This window comes from Psammomys obesus, unplaced genomic scaffold (genome assembly GCF_907164565.1).
Source record: "Psammomys obesus unplaced genomic scaffold, mPsaObe1.curated_primary_1811, whole genome shotgun sequence".
Lineage (NCBI taxonomy): Eukaryota > Metazoa > Chordata > Mammalia > Rodentia > Muridae > Psammomys > Psammomys obesus.
The window spans coordinates 8,425,574-8,443,472 of NW_026590677.1; the positions used below are offsets into that span (position 1 = coordinate 8,425,574).

The 17,899-nt window shown below is 38.4% G+C and overlaps 1 protein-coding gene across 2 annotated transcripts; it reads left to right on the forward strand.

Annotated features, from left to right (window-relative positions):
- Nucleotides 1-2,183: 2,183 nt before the first annotated feature.
- Rab9b (RAB9B, member RAS oncogene family) lies at nt 2,184-12,385 on the forward strand. Of its 2 annotated transcripts, none has more exons than XM_055608287.1 (3): nt 2,184-2,349; nt 7,769-7,844; nt 8,936-12,385. In XM_055608287.1, the coding sequence occupies exon 3, from the start codon at nt 8,978-8,980 to the stop codon at nt 9,581-9,583; it is 606 nt and encodes a 201-aa protein (XP_055464262.1). In that variant the 5' UTR covers nt 2,184-2,349; nt 7,769-7,844; nt 8,936-8,977; the 3' UTR covers nt 9,584-12,385. The 2 variants fall into 2 exon arrangements, with proteins under 2 accessions (XP_055464262.1, XP_055464261.1); XM_055608286.1 differs by having other exon boundaries at nt 2,184-2,345.
- The last annotated feature ends 5,514 nt before the right edge of the window (nt 12,386-17,899 follow it).

Consider the following 17,899-nt stretch of genomic DNA (forward strand, 5'->3'; position numbering starts at 1 on the left):
TTTCTCCATTTCCCTCTTACCCTAGCCTATCAGGTCTCATCGGGACTGGCTGCATTGTCTTCCTCTGTGACCTGGTAAAGCTACCGCACCCCTCAGTATGAGGTGATCAGAAAGCCTGCCACTAAGTTCATGTTAGAGACAGCCCCTGCTTCCTTTACTAGGGAAGCCACTTGGATACTGAGATGCCATGGGCTACATCTGTGCAGAGGTTCTAGGTTATCTCCATGCATGGTCCTTGGTTGGAGTATCAGTTTCAGAAAAGACTATGTGCCCAGATTTTTTGGTTCTGTTGCTCTCCTTGTGGAGCTCCTGTCCCCTCCAGGCCTTTCTATTTCCCTCTTCTTTCATAAGATTCCCTGTACTCTGCCCAAAGTTTGGCTATGAATCTCATCATCTGCTCTGATACCCTGGAGGGTAGAGCCTTTCAGAGGCCCTCTGTGGTAGGCTCCTGTCCTGTTCCTTGCTTTCTCCTTTTTCCAATGTCTATCCTGTTGGTGTGTCCTTACTTTTTAGTCTCTCACTACCATGATATTTAGTTCACTCCTGAGAGACACAACCCATTTTGTGAAATCATCATTAATTCATTCCTGAGGGTGGAGTCCTCAGGACCTAATGACATTCCACCAGGCTCTCTCTCTTAGAGGCAGCACTACCATAATACTATCACATTGGGGGTTTCACCACATGAACAAACCATACCCAAGCTGTAGAAGGATCATGCTCAATAATTTTCTTTTATTGAAAATTAGAACCAGTAAAAATTACTTTAGAGGATGTTATGTATCTTTTTTTCATCATAAGAATATTATAGTGTGTTTATGTAAGAAGTGAGGTGAGTTTAAACCATGCAAGTGATTCCATTAGGTCCACTCATTTAAAAATATCAATATTTATTGGTGAAACATCATTCATTCATATTTAATGAATACTTTCTTAATGCATAATATGCATCCTGATTGGGGGCGGATACAGTTGTGAACTTAAACACAGTATCTGAACTGACAGTGCTGTACAGTTCAGTGGGGTAGACTGTTATAACCAAATAACTATTATTAAATATATATAATCATGCGCACATGATTGCGATGTAAAAGAAAAGCACAGCAATCTACAAAGAGCTTATAAAGGATAAATCGAGGCACTGTCTTCATTCTGGGATTATGGAGAAGACTATCCTGAAAAGTGGCACTTAATCAGAGCCTTGCCGAGATTGGTTGGTTTGTCTTTTGAAAAGAGAATCGGAGAGTGGCATAGATGGAGGGGTGGTATGTGTGAGAGGAACATATGGTGGGAGGGGACAGTGCCATACACACATGGGTGTTCAGAAAGTAGTGAAGCTTAAGACATAAATGTATCTGAGAAATAGATGGCATGCAGGCTAAATTACTTCAAGAGATTTGCTTTCCTTTGGTTTTCTGGGTGGACAGGGGTGGGGGTAATCACAAATTAGCTGCTGATACCAGAGGGCCACAAAAGGTCCTGAGAAACTAGTTTGGTGGCTGGGCATAACTGGAATATTGAATTCTACTCTAGTAGCAACGCCGGGAACCTCAGGTATGGATGTCTGTGATTCTCTAGAATGGTAATTGGTAAAGAGGCATAAAGGGCTACGTGTTTTGTCTGGCTGAGTTACAGATGTCGATGTCGATCTTTCCTTTTGAAGACTCATGAGACTTTTCTTGAGCAATGGGCACTAACAGGGCCTACTAATGTGCTGCAATCATGTGTTTTCCGGTACTATTTGAAGCAAGAAGGTGCGTGTATTAACTTCTTGGCACAAAAACAAAACAGAATAAGCAGATAAAAAAATTAAAGATTTGTTTCTTTGGTAAATGACGTAAATAGAAGAGTCATTGTGGGTAAATGAGTCTATAGCTAGCTCTGCCTGAGACTTTAGGCCCTAGGCAGAAGAGACGCTAAGACAATTATTTGATGGTCCATTGTCACTGTGACTTCTAATCAACTGGGAGGGGACGAAAGACGAGGGAGATTAGGGTTGGACAAACTAGAAGGAAAAGCAGGCCAGCCAGGGAACACTCTTTACAGGAGCTGAAGGGAGGCGGCTACAGCGGGTCCCCGCGCACCAGGAAGGGGGCATGAGGAGGCGGCGCAGGCCCAGCCCCCTCCCCTGGCAGGCGCGGGCGCGGGCGCGAGACGCTGCGCGGCGGCAGCGGCGGGAGCGAGCGGCAGCTGTCAGGCCACTGAGGTCCAAGCTGCACTTGCTGCCCCATTGAGGACAAGGTGGCAGTGCGAACTGTGACCCGGTCACTGAGGAGCCAGGCTAGAGGCACGCAGAGCTCATCTGTCTGGCATCTGTAGCCCTGTCCTTTCTCCTTCCTATTGTGGTGGGTAAGGTGTCTGCGCGTGGGCAGGAGGAGGGGGCTAGGGCTGACGGACCCGGGAGGCCAGAAGATGGGGGGCCCTGGGAGAAGAGGGAGAAAGGGCAGCTCAGGTCATCGCTGGAACTACTGGCACCTCAATAAAGGAGACTAGAAGCTGCTGAGGTTGTAGTCGGAGAGAGGTGATGATGGAGGGGGGCATTGCTGAGTAATCTGGAGTGGCTGCCAGAGCAGGACAGAGAAGCGCAGGGCTCCGTGGGGAGCGGGTGTGGTTCACTGCGCATGCGCCACAGTCGACCAGCTCTAGGAGCTGAGGATGAGGTTAGAGGACCTGGGTCTGAGATAGTTGGGACTATGCATGATATTTCACTTTCTAAGTTCCCAATACTAAAACAGTGTACCTGCCATAGATATGCCAACATTTCTGCTCTCCTAAGGACGTTTTATTAGTGTCCTGAAAACCTTTACTTCCAGGCAGCCTATTAAGGAAGACGTGGCCTGGGGACAGTGCCAAGTTCCTATCAAGTGTGTCTTTGAGCTTACTGCTTCAGAACTGTTATGAAAAGTGAAATATTAGACATGAATTAACACACTAAAAACTTAGTTTCATATATGGTGTAAATGCCAGCATGAAGTTAGAAATAGCATTTTGGTGGCATGACAGCTATGGCATCTAGACTTCATAGCATGGGTGTAGCTGCTAACTGAGCTCTGCAAAGTAAATTGAGTGCGTCACAGGGCTTCCCCGCCATGAAACACCCCCCTTCCTAGCATCAGGTAGCATGGGAAGCAACCCACACCATTTAAATTAGAGGGTCTTAAAGATCAATCATTTCTCGTGTTCATTTTTTCATACACTACAGAAAGCCACACCCATTCCTTCAGTGAAGTATTTCTGAATCTTATTTCAGGATTAAAGAGTAAATTAAATAGCTCTAATCAATATTTCGCCACAAGATGGGCTTTGCTCACAGCTCCAAACATGTCCCTTCCCTTCCATCAAGGCTACTCTCATCCGTTGCCCACCCCCCTTCTATTCTCCCCCCAAGCCCTGCAGTGCACACCCCTGTCAAGACTTGCTCCCAAACAACCTGCGCTACTAATTGTGAGCATCATCCTACCCCATGGAAACTGAAGTAATATTGCCAATTTGCTTGTGTGCCTCTTTTCTCTCTGTACTCATAATAAAATGTGTTATTTAAAAAGATTCAACCTTTATTTTATTGCCTCTGCTCCCAATCTCAAGCACCTCCCAGCTAAATACGGTAATTTTAATCAGCCTGTGTGGGTGCAAACTTAGGTAATTCAAAAGGATTCAAGTGCACTGAAGAGTAAAGAACTAGGAATATTGGTTATATGAATTCCTGATATTGTCCTGTCTATTATCCAAGACAATATTTGAGTCAAAGCCAGATATTTCTATTAATGGTAGCAAAATTACAATAAATATTGTGGTCCAAGGTCTGGAGGTGTAGCTTAGTGGTAGAGTGTTTGATACACAGTGCCCTGGGTTTGATTCCCAGTACCAGGGATTTAAAAGAGAAAAAAAGAATGTTTGTTTCAGATCTTGTATATATGGGAGCCATAATGAATTTCTCCTCATGTTAGATATATTTGTTGTTAACAAAAAAATCCTTCTCTCAGCTTAATGCTTTCTTATTTTTATGTTGGACCAAATTTGGCATCACCAGGGGGAGGGACTTTGATTTCATTGATTTTTTTATACTGTGCTAGTTCATATCATTTTGAATCTGTACTAACATATATTATCCTCATCTTCAAACACAATAACAGGGATGACAGCAACCACTGAAAAAATGGATATCATTATTCTTCGCTTGTTTTGGGTAGGAAAAGAGATACTGTTGAAAATATATATTTATTTTAAAATATGAGTGTAGCAAAAGGGAAACTGAAAATCATCCATTGACTTTCAACAGGTGGAATTTCTGCTAAGTCCTTTCTGGAAAGGGATCCAGAAAAATTCATAATTTGTATTTTAGGATCGATTGTTGGCATAAATTTCAAGGCATCAATTCTGGATACCTATCTGTCTATTAAATCATAAATACTTATTGCTTATTTCTGTAATGGATTCTGGCACCACATACTGAAACAAGCTTCAAAGACGTACACAAGCAGAAGACCTACTATTTAAAATGTTTAAATCAGTTGTGAAAAGACATAGCTTTTTTTAAAGAAGTCTGTTAACAGCATCAAACAGTGGGATAATATCAACTACAAAGAATGAGATGTTTTATTGAGACATAAAATGTGGACATATCTATGGGGCACAATATGATCATTCTGTGCAAATATAGAATGTATAATGATCAAAGGGTAATAATTGCTTCCATTTCTTCAAATATTAATCATCTGTATGTATTGGGTACTTTCATATTCTGAGGTCTTTTCTCCTATAAAGTACTCAGTGGAAAATTACTTTTGTTTTTTTAAATGTCTAAATATTTTTTATTATTAAATTTTATCATTGACAATTTCATACAACCATAAAATACATTCTGCTTGTTCTCACCTCCAGCACTTTATCTCCTGCCCGTACCTCTCAAGCCTCACTCCTCCCCTTCAGTTCTTGTGTATCACAGAACAGCATTGAACTCCTCTAGCTGAATATACTCTTCAACTATTATCTTGAGTCCACTTCCTGAGTGTTACAGTTACATGTATCTGCCAACATGCTTAGTTTTACAAGGTGTTGAGGGTCAAACTCAGTGTATTCAAGTACTCTATCAATTAATTGACGTACCTCCTCTTCTGGTTATTTTAAAGTATTTAATCAATTGCTTTGAGCAGTAGTTATCCTACTTTCTCTAGTATGAAATAGAACTCCACTGAGGATCCAACCCAGGGTGTCATACATGTTTTACCAAGTGCTCCCATCGCTGGGTTCCATCCTCAGTCCTTACTGTGAAATTGAAGTTTAGATGTTTATTTGTAAATTCCTTATGGGCAAGTCTTTGCTCAGATGAATGGGGAGGAGGTCCCCCCTATCAGTGGACTTGGCAAGGGGCACGGTGGAGAGGGAGGGAGGGAGGGAGGGACTGGGAGGGAATGAGGGATCGGGACACGGCTGGGGTACATAGTTAGTAAAATGTAACTGATAAGAAAAAAATAAAATACGAAAAAAAAAAACATTTCCAAAGAAATTGGCATCTTTTGAGTGTTCAGCGCTACACTTTACAAAGTTGATTGGGAGAAGAGAAACCAGAGGCAGGAACAGAAGATCTGAAAGGTTCTCATAACATAGATGTGAGAAGATGCTGGCCAAATGTCAACAGAGCCATGTGTAGTAATAAACGTCTGTAATCTCACCTATTTTGAAGCATGGAATTGGAAAGAGGATAAATTTCTTGAGACCACAAGTCTGGCCCTAGCCTGGTCAACACAGCAGAACTCTACTTTAAAAAATGGAGGTGGAAGGAGAGGACTAGAAATGGGTATTTGGGGCCAAGTCAGCAGAATTTACTGACTGAAGGCAAGGAGACAAACCTGAACTTCTTATCTTCCTACTTTTAACAAATAAATGGACATTGGCAATGATATGGGGAGTATGTAGGGCAGCAATTCTCAATCAGTGAGTCTTGACTAATTGAGACTTAATTTATGGGGGTAGGGACAAAAACTATTTCACAAGTGTCACAATATAAAATATACTGCATATCAGATTATGGTTCATAACATTATGAACATTATGTTCATAACAGCAGCAAAACTACAGTTATGAAGTAGCAACAAAAATAATTTTATGATTGGGGGTCACCACAACATGAGGAAAGGGTTGCTTCATTAAGAATGTTGAATATATAGGTTAATATAGAGGATCACCATGGTAATAACAACAGCACACAGTAGGCTCTCAATGCTTTCTAAGACATTAGTAGAAGAATTAGACTAGAAGATCCTCAAGATCATTTCAGCACTGAGATTCTATGCCATATATAGATGCTCAGAAGTTGTTAGGGAACTAGGCATTGTTTCACTTTAAAGAACAAAGAGGGACTAATGTTTTTATAAAACAAATAAATGGTAAAGCAGCAAGGTAGACCTTCCTTTGCCTCTCCCCACAGCATATAGTTTATGTACCTAGAGTTAAGTGTGCACATTACCAACTAGAGAATTGTCAGGCTGTTGTTGATGCTGATTATTATTCCTGGAGCTGGGAATTTAGTGTCCATATTTGCTGTTTTTGACCCATCTATTGAATTTACCTGCAGGTGGGAAAGTGGGGATAGTGAGTTCTTTAATGATGTTAACACCTGTTTTCTAGATACGTAAGAAAAGTCACTTGGTATCCACTGCTAATACCAGCATCTATAGTTTACACAAATTTGTAATTCTTTCTGTTGCTTCTAGAAATGAGAGTTGAAGAGTTCTGAACTGTAAATTTATGTTATAAACTAATATTAAAAATATAGTATAAAGTGAGAGGATAACTCAGTGGTTGAGGATTTTCCTAGCCTGCAGACACCCTGTGCCCTCCTGAACATATCAAAAGCAAAGCCAAACAAAAAGGAGAATTAAAAACCGTGCTAACACATCAGTTACACAACCATTTCAAGAGATATTTGTCACTTAAGCCAGTTACAAAGACAGAAATTTGAAAGCCAAAAAAGTGTGGGCAAAAACCAAGCAAACTAAAATGGTAGAAAATGTAAGATTCTATAGAGTAGATTTAGCCTAAGAAAGGGAATAAAGCTTATCAATTTAGGAGATATTGCTTACATTTAAGTTACTACTGTAGATAGTCAATAACTACCTGGTTAGCTTTGCAAAATAACATAAGATAATTAAGCAGCTGAGCTGTTTCTTAAACCGCTTTTTAATCCACAACAAGAAAGCATAATTAACAAGCAGAGCAATCATTTTTTCTTTTGTAAAGAATCATTACATCTTTTGCAAATGTAGTAAGGACAGCTACAAGTTAGTCATGACTGTGAATACTTGCAACCTTCATCACTCAGGAGTGTTGAGGCAGAAGAATCAGGAGTTTAAGGCCATCTCAAGCTACATAGCAAACTCCAGAACGTCTTGTGCTATACAGTGAGACCTTGTCTCAAAAAAACCAACCAAGCAGGGAGACAGATACCATTTCCCTGAATTGAGTAGGTTTTGTTTCTAAAGACTTATTTCATTTTATTATAGATTATTAAAATTCTGCTTCTCCCAATCCTGATGAGACCTGATAGGCTAGGGTCAGATGGAAGGGGAGGAGGACCTCCCCTATCAGTGGACTGGGGAAGGGGCATGGGGCAAGAGGGAGGAAGGGCAGGATTGGGGGGGCATGAAAGAGGGGTTACATCTGGAATACAGAGTGAAAAAATTGTAATAAATAAAAAAATTAAAATAAAAAATCACCAAAAAAATTTTAAAAATGAAAATAAAATTCTGCTTCTCTTTATGTTTTTCAGAGCCCTAATAAAAGAATAGGGACAAAACAGACAAAGGGGAAGGTTGAAATTGTATAAAAAAAAAAAAAACGACTGGGTAGGTATTTAATGAGATTATGCTATGAATTTTGATATTTTACATTTTCATTGGTTAAAAGTAAATATTTATAAATACATTACAATCCAAATTAATTTTAAGAACTTATGGTTTTCAAATTGCCTTTTAAATATGTATGCTTTCAGATTCTCTTGCATGCACTTCTTTGATCTGTGTTTAGGTTTTCTTCTTTTAAGACTCTTGGATAAATATTACCCAATTAATATCATTGTTAAGTTTCCACTATAGACCTATTGTGACAGTACTTAATAGAATATTTTTTTTATTTTAACACTTATTCTAGGTGGCCCATGTATAAATATGTTGTGTAGGTGACAAGAAAAGTAACACATGATTATTAGTGCTTTAGATTTTATCATGAATTTTCACATATTGGTTTTATGGTATTAAAACTTAAGTTCTAAAGGCAATAAGATCCTCTTTTGAACAATACCTGTTATACTGATATTAGTCAATTGCTATAAATTTAAGTGTCGTTTACCATAAAGAAAAAAAAATATGGAAGATCCATTTATTAGACTACCCACCTCAATGCAAGTTTAATGGGGGTAAATGCTTAAAGAACATTGACCTTTTTTTCTTTTCCATATTCTTCATTCTACTCTAATTGGGACCCAGATCTCTACTGACAAAATCAAGAATAGAGCTTATATAATTTTCAGGAGAATTTAGGTCCCTCAGAAGCAAACATTAAACCTCAAGTAAGTTTTATGTTTGCATATTGTTTGGAACTGTCCAAACTGGAAGCTAATATGGTCATACATTTAAGTGGCATACCCGTTCTAGGCTCTCACTTAGAATCGTGTCAGACTTGACCAAACTGTGGAGCCATCTGCTAGTTGGTTTACTCTTGGCATTCAGCCTTTCCTTGCTCAGGTAAGATGTCTCCTCAGAAAAAACAAGACCGGTTTTCCACCTTTTATTAAATGAGTTTTCCTTCTTTTCATGTTTTAAATCAAGTAATGATGATGTAAGATCATTATCTCCCTCATAATTCAGGGAGATTTGCTATAAAGGTGATTTGTTTCAGTTTTAACTATTTTCCTTCCTACCTTTTCATGTATTTTCAGGTTCTTTTGTTTGCAACTGTCTCCCTGTTTGGTGCTGCTATCATGAGTGGGAAATCCCTTCTCTTAAAGGTCATTCTCTTGGGTGATGGTGGAGTTGGGAAAAGCTCACTGATGAACCGTTATGTAACCAACAAGTTCGACTCCCAGGCTTTTCACACTATAGGGGTAGAGTTCTTAAACCGAGACCTGGAGGTAGATGGACGCTTTGTGACCCTTCAGATCTGGGACACCGCTGGGCAAGAACGTTTCAAGAGCCTTAGAACACCATTTTACAGAGGAGCAGACTGCTGCCTGCTGACCTTCAGCGTGGATGACCGGCAGAGCTTTGAGAACCTTGGTAACTGGCAAAAAGAATTCATTTACTATGCAGATGTAAAAGACCCAGAACATTTCCCCTTTGTGGTTCTGGGTAACAAGGTAGACAAAGAGGATAGGCAAGTGACGACTGAGGAGGCACAAGCCTGGTGCATGGAGAATGGAAATTACCCTTATCTAGAAACAAGTGCCAAAGATGATACTAATGTGACAGTGGCCTTTGAAGAAGCTGTTAGGCAGGTGTTAGCTGTAGAGGAACAGCTGGAACACTGCATGTTAGGTCACACCATTGATTTGAACAGTGGCTCTAAAGCAAGTTCCTCATGCTGTTAGATATAGGGACTCTTCAAAAGTGTGCACTATATTGGGCAGTCTGTAGTATAAAACTACTGTGCCCTCTGTGATAGTATGTACGCACGCACACGTGTTCAGATACACCCACACACACACACACACACACACACACACACACACACACACACACGAACGTAAAAGATAAGGTTTTGTTTTGAAACAGAACCTTTCAAATTGAAGTTGTAGAGCGGTTTAAAGAGAAACAAAAAAAGCTTTATTGAGCCAAGTGTATTTTTGCGTGATTTCTGCTATTTTCCCTTCTTGTGTGTCCCAGGACGTTTCAGAAAGTTTTCGTCCTGAGAGATTTAAGTATTTTAAAATCACAGTTTAAACCTAGGACCCAGCCGCATGAAGGAGTGAAAGAGCTTAAAGTGTTCCATTAACCAGCCAGAAAATGCCACCACCAGACTCTTGCCAAGCAGTTTTATGACATTTCTACCAAAGGGAAAAATAAGATTCTAAGTTTTATTATAGCAAAAGTAATAATGGAAGCAAGTATTTCTAAACATGAGTTAGGAAAAAAGTGGTTACGATTAGGAGAAGGTAGATGTATGAAAATATACAGTGACATGTTGAAATCCTTATGTATGGTTTACTCTCATGTGAATTTAAAAACTCATTTCAATAAGAATTACTCCAATGACACTGGAGGTTGGTTCTAATCCATGTATTTGAATCACAGGACACTAGTGAATGGTTTATGCTTAAATATGCTAACCATCTTTGCAAACACATGGTTGGCCTGCTTTTCCTTCATAAGTCTACTGCTGCTGCATAGAGATGTTGCTTCTGTGACAATTTATCAATTTAGCAATGCTGCTTCATATGTGGCCTAGGGTGCAGTGCTCTCTGCCTACAATTTAGACAGTCCTATGGTTCACCATGCCGGCTCATGAAGAAGCCTTCAGAAAAGATTGTAAAGTATTGGTCTTTCCTCACAGGTTCCTTAACTCAGTTGCTTGTGTAGAGGTAGAATCTGATTCTTGGCATGTCTCGCCGAATGTTCAGCTGGCCAAACTAGGACATTAAAACTAGCAAAAGAGCAGATATTTTTTTGACTTTGTGTTAGGATGAATTTCTTATAATTATATTTGTTCAAATGTGGAATAGACTGCCTTAATAGTGAGCTCCCTCCCAGTAACAGTAGTCACTGGATGACCATCTGTTAAAATGCTGTTAAAGAATTACTGTACTGGCTACATGTTTGGTATAAGGTTCCTTCAGGCTTAAGTTCTGAATTTACAAACTATGTCAGTGCCATTTTCTGATTGGATTTATATGAAAATAATAGTTAAGACTATAGAGTGGGCCTTAAAAATCCTTAAGCCATTCTGGGATTAGCCTTTAACAACAACTACCATTTTAAAATATCCCAAAGACACCATGTTCAAAACAAAAATGGTTCAACAAATTTTGAATATCATGACTGCCAATTATATACTTTATTATGAGTGAACCATCTGGATTTTATTGATTGACCTGCATAGATTTTAATCTGTGTTTTTAAAACATGTATGATAAAAATTGTGAACCAATGTAGAGAAAGACAGTTAGCTAAGTCCCCCACCAAAAGAAGTAAGCCTGGGATGGGTTGGGAGCATTCACAGGAATACAGCCTAGAATTCTCCATTGAAGAAGCCACATATGGAATCAGCCTTACATGTGGGATCTTATGTGCTTTAAGAACTCTGGTACTTTTGGCCCCATAGACAAGAAGAGGACAGTATTTCAACCTAGATGTACTCAGTATTTGCAACTATTATATATTCCTGACCCTATTGTCCACTTAATTTAGATGCCAGAAGTCAAAGCAGAACTAGGACCCCACAGCTCTTAAATATTGGTTCCTATCCTGCCTATGCCTATAGCCAACCACACTGGTTTCAACATACTACAGGCATTTTTGCTACAGTAATGTCAGAGTAAAAATATGTATGTCAAAACTAATAAATGGTAATTATTTTTTAAGTGCATGAGACCTAGGGCCTTCTCTTTCTACTTGCATTCTGCTTATAATAGTTTCTATTTGTAGATCTCAGGCCTTCATAAAGATCTCCATCAGTTCACAAAAACTACTCGTCTCTGTAGCGTGGCATGTGGTCATTTGAGTAAAAATAAAAGTACATGAGGATTCAATTCATAGGCATCCTGTCCATCAAGAAAAGTGTTAATTTTACTGGCAGGTAAACTGAAGCCCCTTTCTTCTTAGCCATATACTTTTTTCCTCTACAAAATCATTTCATAATATCAAGCACTTAACAGTAAGTTACAAATAAGTGGCATTTTAGTGAGTAACACTCAGTGAGTGCTGACATAGTTTGGATAAGATAAAAAAACAAAAACAAAAACAAACAAAAAAAAACACCAAAAGCTGACATCTGTGGTATCAGGAACTGTGCATATGCATTTTGAAATTGACTGTGTATCTAGAATGTGCAGTAAAATATTTTTAATAGGTGTTTTTGGATTTTTGGAGTAATGTATTTCTAATTAAAAGCATACTGTTTTTCAATAGTCCATTAAAATATATAAAATATTTATTTATTTATTTACTGTCATGTATTGGCTTTCAGGGGGCCTCAGATTTCATATGTCTTCAGTGGATTGATGAATTTCAGGTGTATTTGTGTCTGCCTCAGCCATCTCTATTTTATCCTGAGGTGTTCCACAATCCTCTTGTTGCAGGTGCTGCTAAAATCTCAAAAAATGTGTATAAGATATTGTGTTCCTGTTATTTGAAAAATAATCTGTGTCAAAGTGAATAAAAAGTGCATTTTGAATAACCAACATGCAATGTTTGTAGGATTTTATTTCTCTCTTTTTCTTCTTTTGAGTATTTGTTCAGTATAGTATCTATATCAGTGAGTCAAGTCCTTCTCTCAGATGTGGTCTCTGGATCATCTTTTATGTAATACTCCAAATGGCTCTCCCTATTTATCATGCAGTAGTGACTGAGAAACAGACTCAAAAGACTGGAAGTTGGGAACTCGTTTATTTATTTTAGATTCCTCTGTAATGCATGGAGAGTTCTTGGCACCACAATATAGACCTTAATCTTTTACTTTATTTTTAACCATAATTTTAAAATATTAAACTATTTTAAAATATAAATATAATATGCACATTCTTTTTATTTTCTTGACTGATAAATTGCTTAGACATTAAAAAATAGGGAAATATAGGCAAAATGGGTCAGCACAGAAGTAATAGTTTTTTTATACAAAAATATTCTGTTCTCTTGACCGCCACATTTTGGCCATTATATTACACTAAGCATCAAATGGCTTGAATATATGTAATAGTAGCACTTTTAATTATATTTATTTGTTTGTTTGTTTATGTGCATGCCATGGTAGGTGTGAAGAGATCAGAGGACAATTTTGAAACTCAGACTCTCAGCTCGGTGGCAAATGCCTTTACTAGCTGAGCCATCTAGATGGTCCAGCGACATTTAAATTATGGATGCAAATCTCTCTATCATACATGATTCATCACATTGATTCCATCTGCTAGGGATTTATCAGTCTCATCCATTCCACAGACTTTTGGTTATTAGACTGTTGGGGAGAGAAAATATTCTTTTTTCTTGTTCCAGAATTATTACATCATACTTAAAATATATTTCAACTTCTACAATGATATGACTTTGACACTACAGAATATCATACATTTCTTATCAACGTAAAGATTTTTTTTTCATGGCAGAGGCCTTAGTTCTGATTCCTATTAATGAACAAAAAGAAGGAAGGGGATCAATTTTTGTCATCCAGAATGAATATTTTCAAAGCAGAAAACTATCTTTCTGTCTGCTATTTTTTTTTTCTGCCCCAACAATCACTTACAAGGAAATCTTCTTTTCATGTCTTAAGATGTTATATGAAGTCTCATTTTGAGGATAGTAGCTGAGATTTTTCCATGGAGGGCATGCCAAACAATTTCTCTTCTATCCTAAAATTGAATATTAAAAACACTTTGGGAAATCAAGGCATCTGTTTGCATAATTTCATGATGGGAACTGAGACAGGCATCTTTGTTTCATTTTAATTACTTAAAGCATTCCCGCAACAAGATTTTTTTCAGTGTCAGTGATCTAGATAGTCAACTCAAATCTCTCTTTTCTTGCTATAGAGAGACAGGATTTGTCACAGAGAGTGATTTTTCTCATGCTTGCTTGATTTCAGTAAAGATAAACTGATGTGCTGTCATAGCCCAGAGTGCTACAACAAAATTCCACAAGGTGGGTGGTTTACCAAAAACAAAATTTTATTTCTCGGAGTTCTGAAGGCTGAAGAGTCTAAGATCAACGTCCTGGCAAATTCTGTGTCTGGTGATTTTTCATTTCCAAATGACAACTTCTTATTGTGTAGTGAGCAAAAGGGGGTCTTCTTTTAATCAAAACACTAGTTCCATTCATGACGCTAATGTCCCTCTCCACCCCCCCCCCGACATAATCACTTCATCAAGCCCCTACCTCCTAATACCATCATCTGGTAAGTTAGGATTTCAATATGAATTAGGGGTGAGTGATCATAACTATTAGGAACATAGCACATGTATTAATGCTAATATAATGCTGTATTTGGGGGTCACCACTAATGTTCCCTTCTTCCTAGCAAATGTCTTAATTACCCCAACTTTTCCCACCAACAGAGCCTTTATTGTTTTTTAAGAGGATAAAGGGAGAATGACAGAAGCTAGGCATGTTTTACAGAACAAAATTAACAGTTTAAAAAGAAATATTAGCGGCTAGAGAGATGACTCAGTAGTTAAGAATGCATGCTTCTAATGCAGAGGACCAGAATTCAGTTCCCAGAACCTAGGTCATAACTACCTGGAACTCCATTTCCCTAGAGAGTGAAAGTCCCTGATGTCTGTGGTCATCTGTAGCCCAAGAAAAAACACATATGCATACAAATACTTTTTAAAATACACTAAATCTAAAAGCTAAAAACTACTCAATAATAATAATTTTACTCACACTAATGATCAGTGAACTGCCTTTATTTAGCTGCTAGTGGTGGTTGTAGTGATTTTGGGGTAAGGCTTTTTTTTCCCCTTGTGAGATGAGAGGTTACTTGTGTTTTCCCTGTAAGAATAAGTATCTCCACAGCTGGAGATGAGAAGTTGTCATCGTTGGTCATACAGGAACTGTGGCAGTAAACAGTGTATCTGCATAAATCGCTTTGCCTGCTTTAAGGGAGCACAGAACATTATGATTCAGCCACATACAGCCACATACTGATTTCTTAAACAGTGTGCTTTGTGTGTGCAGATCTGTGTTTTTAAGTAATCTGTCAATTTCTTTCATGCCCTGTCAACTATTGATAAATGTGTAATGAGTCTCACTCCAACACTCCTGAATTTTAACCAGATTGCTAAGCTATGTTGTTTATTCAAAATTAGCTGATAAAAGGGAATTGGAAAATGTTGCCTAATGAAAAGAAATAACTCAATTGAACATTAGTGATATTGATTAGAATAAAAATTTGAATTATGATTTCTGAGGTGCATTGGTGATGAAGCAAAAGACAGGCTTAGATCTTCTATTGTCCATTACCTTGTTCCTGGATGCCTTAAAAAGAGGACATCTGTCCTGTAATATATGGCTTAACCGCCTGCTGATAGATGAATGTGTGTTGGTAGCTTTTAATATCCTCTTTTTCTATTGTTCTCAGTGGAAAACAGCTCCACCAGTGTACATTTTGAAGCCAGTCTTTATTTATTGGGGGAGGGGCAGACCTATGTGTCTCTGGCAGAAAATCCAGAAAATCAAGCAAATAGGCAAGCAAGAAAAAATAATATTTGATTCTAATAATGTTATTCTAAGATAAGCAGATTTATCTTTGCTATGTGGGCTTTTAATATAGTTACATAAAGGAAAATTGGATGTAATACTGTATACACACTGTGAAATCTTTTTCACTTAATACACAGTGAATACTTCCATAAATCATGTTTTTTCTTCTAGGGAATGTACATAATGTTTGCATAATCTTCTATTGAGGAATACAGTGTATTACTTATAATGTGATTTTGTTCCTTCAGAAAATAAAGGTGGTCCTTTCCAGGTCCCACCATTTACCTGCAAATTTCATGATTTCCTTATTTTTCTTTGCTGAGTAATACTCCATTGTATAGATGTACCACAGTTTCTGCATCCATTCTTCAGTTGAGGGGCATCTGGGTTGTTTCCAGCTTCTGGCTATTACAAATAAAGCTGCTACAAACATGGTTGAGCAAATGTCCTTTTTGTGTACTTGAACCTCTTTTGAGTATATGCCTAGGAGTGGTATGGTTGGATCTTGAGGAAGCGCTATTATTCCTAGTTGTCTGAGAAAGCGCCAGATTGATTTCCAGAGTGGTTGTACAAGTTTACATTCCCACCAGCAGTGGAGGAGGGTTCCCCTTTCTCCACAACCTCTCCAGCATGTGTTGTCCCTTGAGTTTTTCATCTTGGCCATTCTCATGGGTGTAAGGTGAAATCTCATCACTCATCCTGAATGAGTTGTCCCAGAAGCAAAAAGACACGCATGGTATATACTCACTCATATGAACATACAATATAGAATAAACCCACTAAAATCTGTACATCTAAACAAACTAAGCAAAAGAGAGGACCCTAACTAAAATGTTCAATCCCCATCCTGAAAGGCCAAAAGGATGGACATCAGAAGAAAAAGAAAATAGAAAACAACCTCTGAACCTGCTACAGAGGGCCTCTGAAAGCCAGAAGAAAACAGGAAACAACCTTGAAACCTGCCACAGAGGGCCTCTGAAAGCTTCTGCAGTATAGACTGTCAAAGCAGATGCTGAGCCTGATGGCCAACTGATGGGCAGAGTGAATGGAATTTTATGTAAGAAGTGGGAAATAGTAAAAGCTGGAGGGGACGAGAACTCCACAAGCAGAGCAACAGAACAAGATAATTTGAACACAGGGAACTTCCCAGAGACTCATACTCCAACCAAGGACTATTCATGGAGATACCCTAGAACTCCTGCACAGATGTAGCCCATGGCAGTTCAGTGTCCAAGTGGGTTACATAGTAATGGGAAGAGGGACTGCCTCTGACATAATCTTATTGGCCTGCTCTTTGATCACCTCCCCCTGAGGGGGGAGCAGCCTTATCAGGCCACAGTAGAGAACAATGCAGCCAAATTTGATGAGAACTGATAGACTAAGATCAGAAAGGAGAGGAGAACCTCCCCTATCAGTGGACTTGGGGAGTGGCATGCATGCAGAAAGGGGAGGGAGGGTGGGATCGGGAGGGGAGGAGGGAGGGGCTTATGGGGGGATACAAAATGAATAAAGTGTAATTAATAAAAAATTAAAAAAAATAAAATAAAATAAATAAAATAAAGGTGGAAGAGATTACTACTAATAAATGTATTTCAGATTGGTGCCTATTTCTTTTAAGTAACACTTCTAAATCAATTAATATGAATATTTGATGCCTTTTAATATGTAATGACAAAATACATCAGAAAGTTGTTCCAAATTATATCAGCATTAGTATAATAAGAGACTGATTTTCTCAAATATCCACATACATAGTCTTTTCTAACCACATCTACTTCAGCCAAAGAACGTCCAAGTGGGTTACATAATAATGGGAAGAGGGACTGCCTCTGACATAATCTGATTGGCCTGCTCTTTGATCACCTCCCCCTGAGGGGGGAGCAGCCTTACCAGGCCACAGAAGATGACAATGCAGCCACTTTTGATGAGATCTGATAGACTAAGATCAGAAAGAAGGAGAGGACGACCTCCCCTATCAGTGGACTTGGGGAGGGGCATGCATGCAGAAAGGGGAGGAAGGGTGGGATCGGGAGGGGAGGAGGGAAGGGCTTATGGGGGGTACAAAATTAATAATGTGTAATCAATAATAATAAAAAAAGATTATGTAAAAAAACACCTCGCATTTGCATTTGTATTTATTATCTGAGAGCAATAGCAATATATACATCAAGATCATTTTATTTTTATTTTTCTTATGTAAATGGACCATTATACTGTTTGGTGTATTTGGAATGTGGGGCATCATTTTTGTTTCTTTTGTACTTCGTTTTGTTGTTGTGCTGGGGAAAGAATCCATGCCTATACCTCCTTGGCAAGTACTTCATTATTATTATTATTATTATTATTATTATTATTATTATTATTGTTGTTGTTGTTGTTGTTGTTATTACAATTTACTCATTTTGTATCACAATTGTCGCCCCCTCCCTCATCTCTTTCCAGTCCCACCCTCCTTCTATCCCTCCTCCTTTCCTGTTCTTTCCCCTAGTCCACTGATA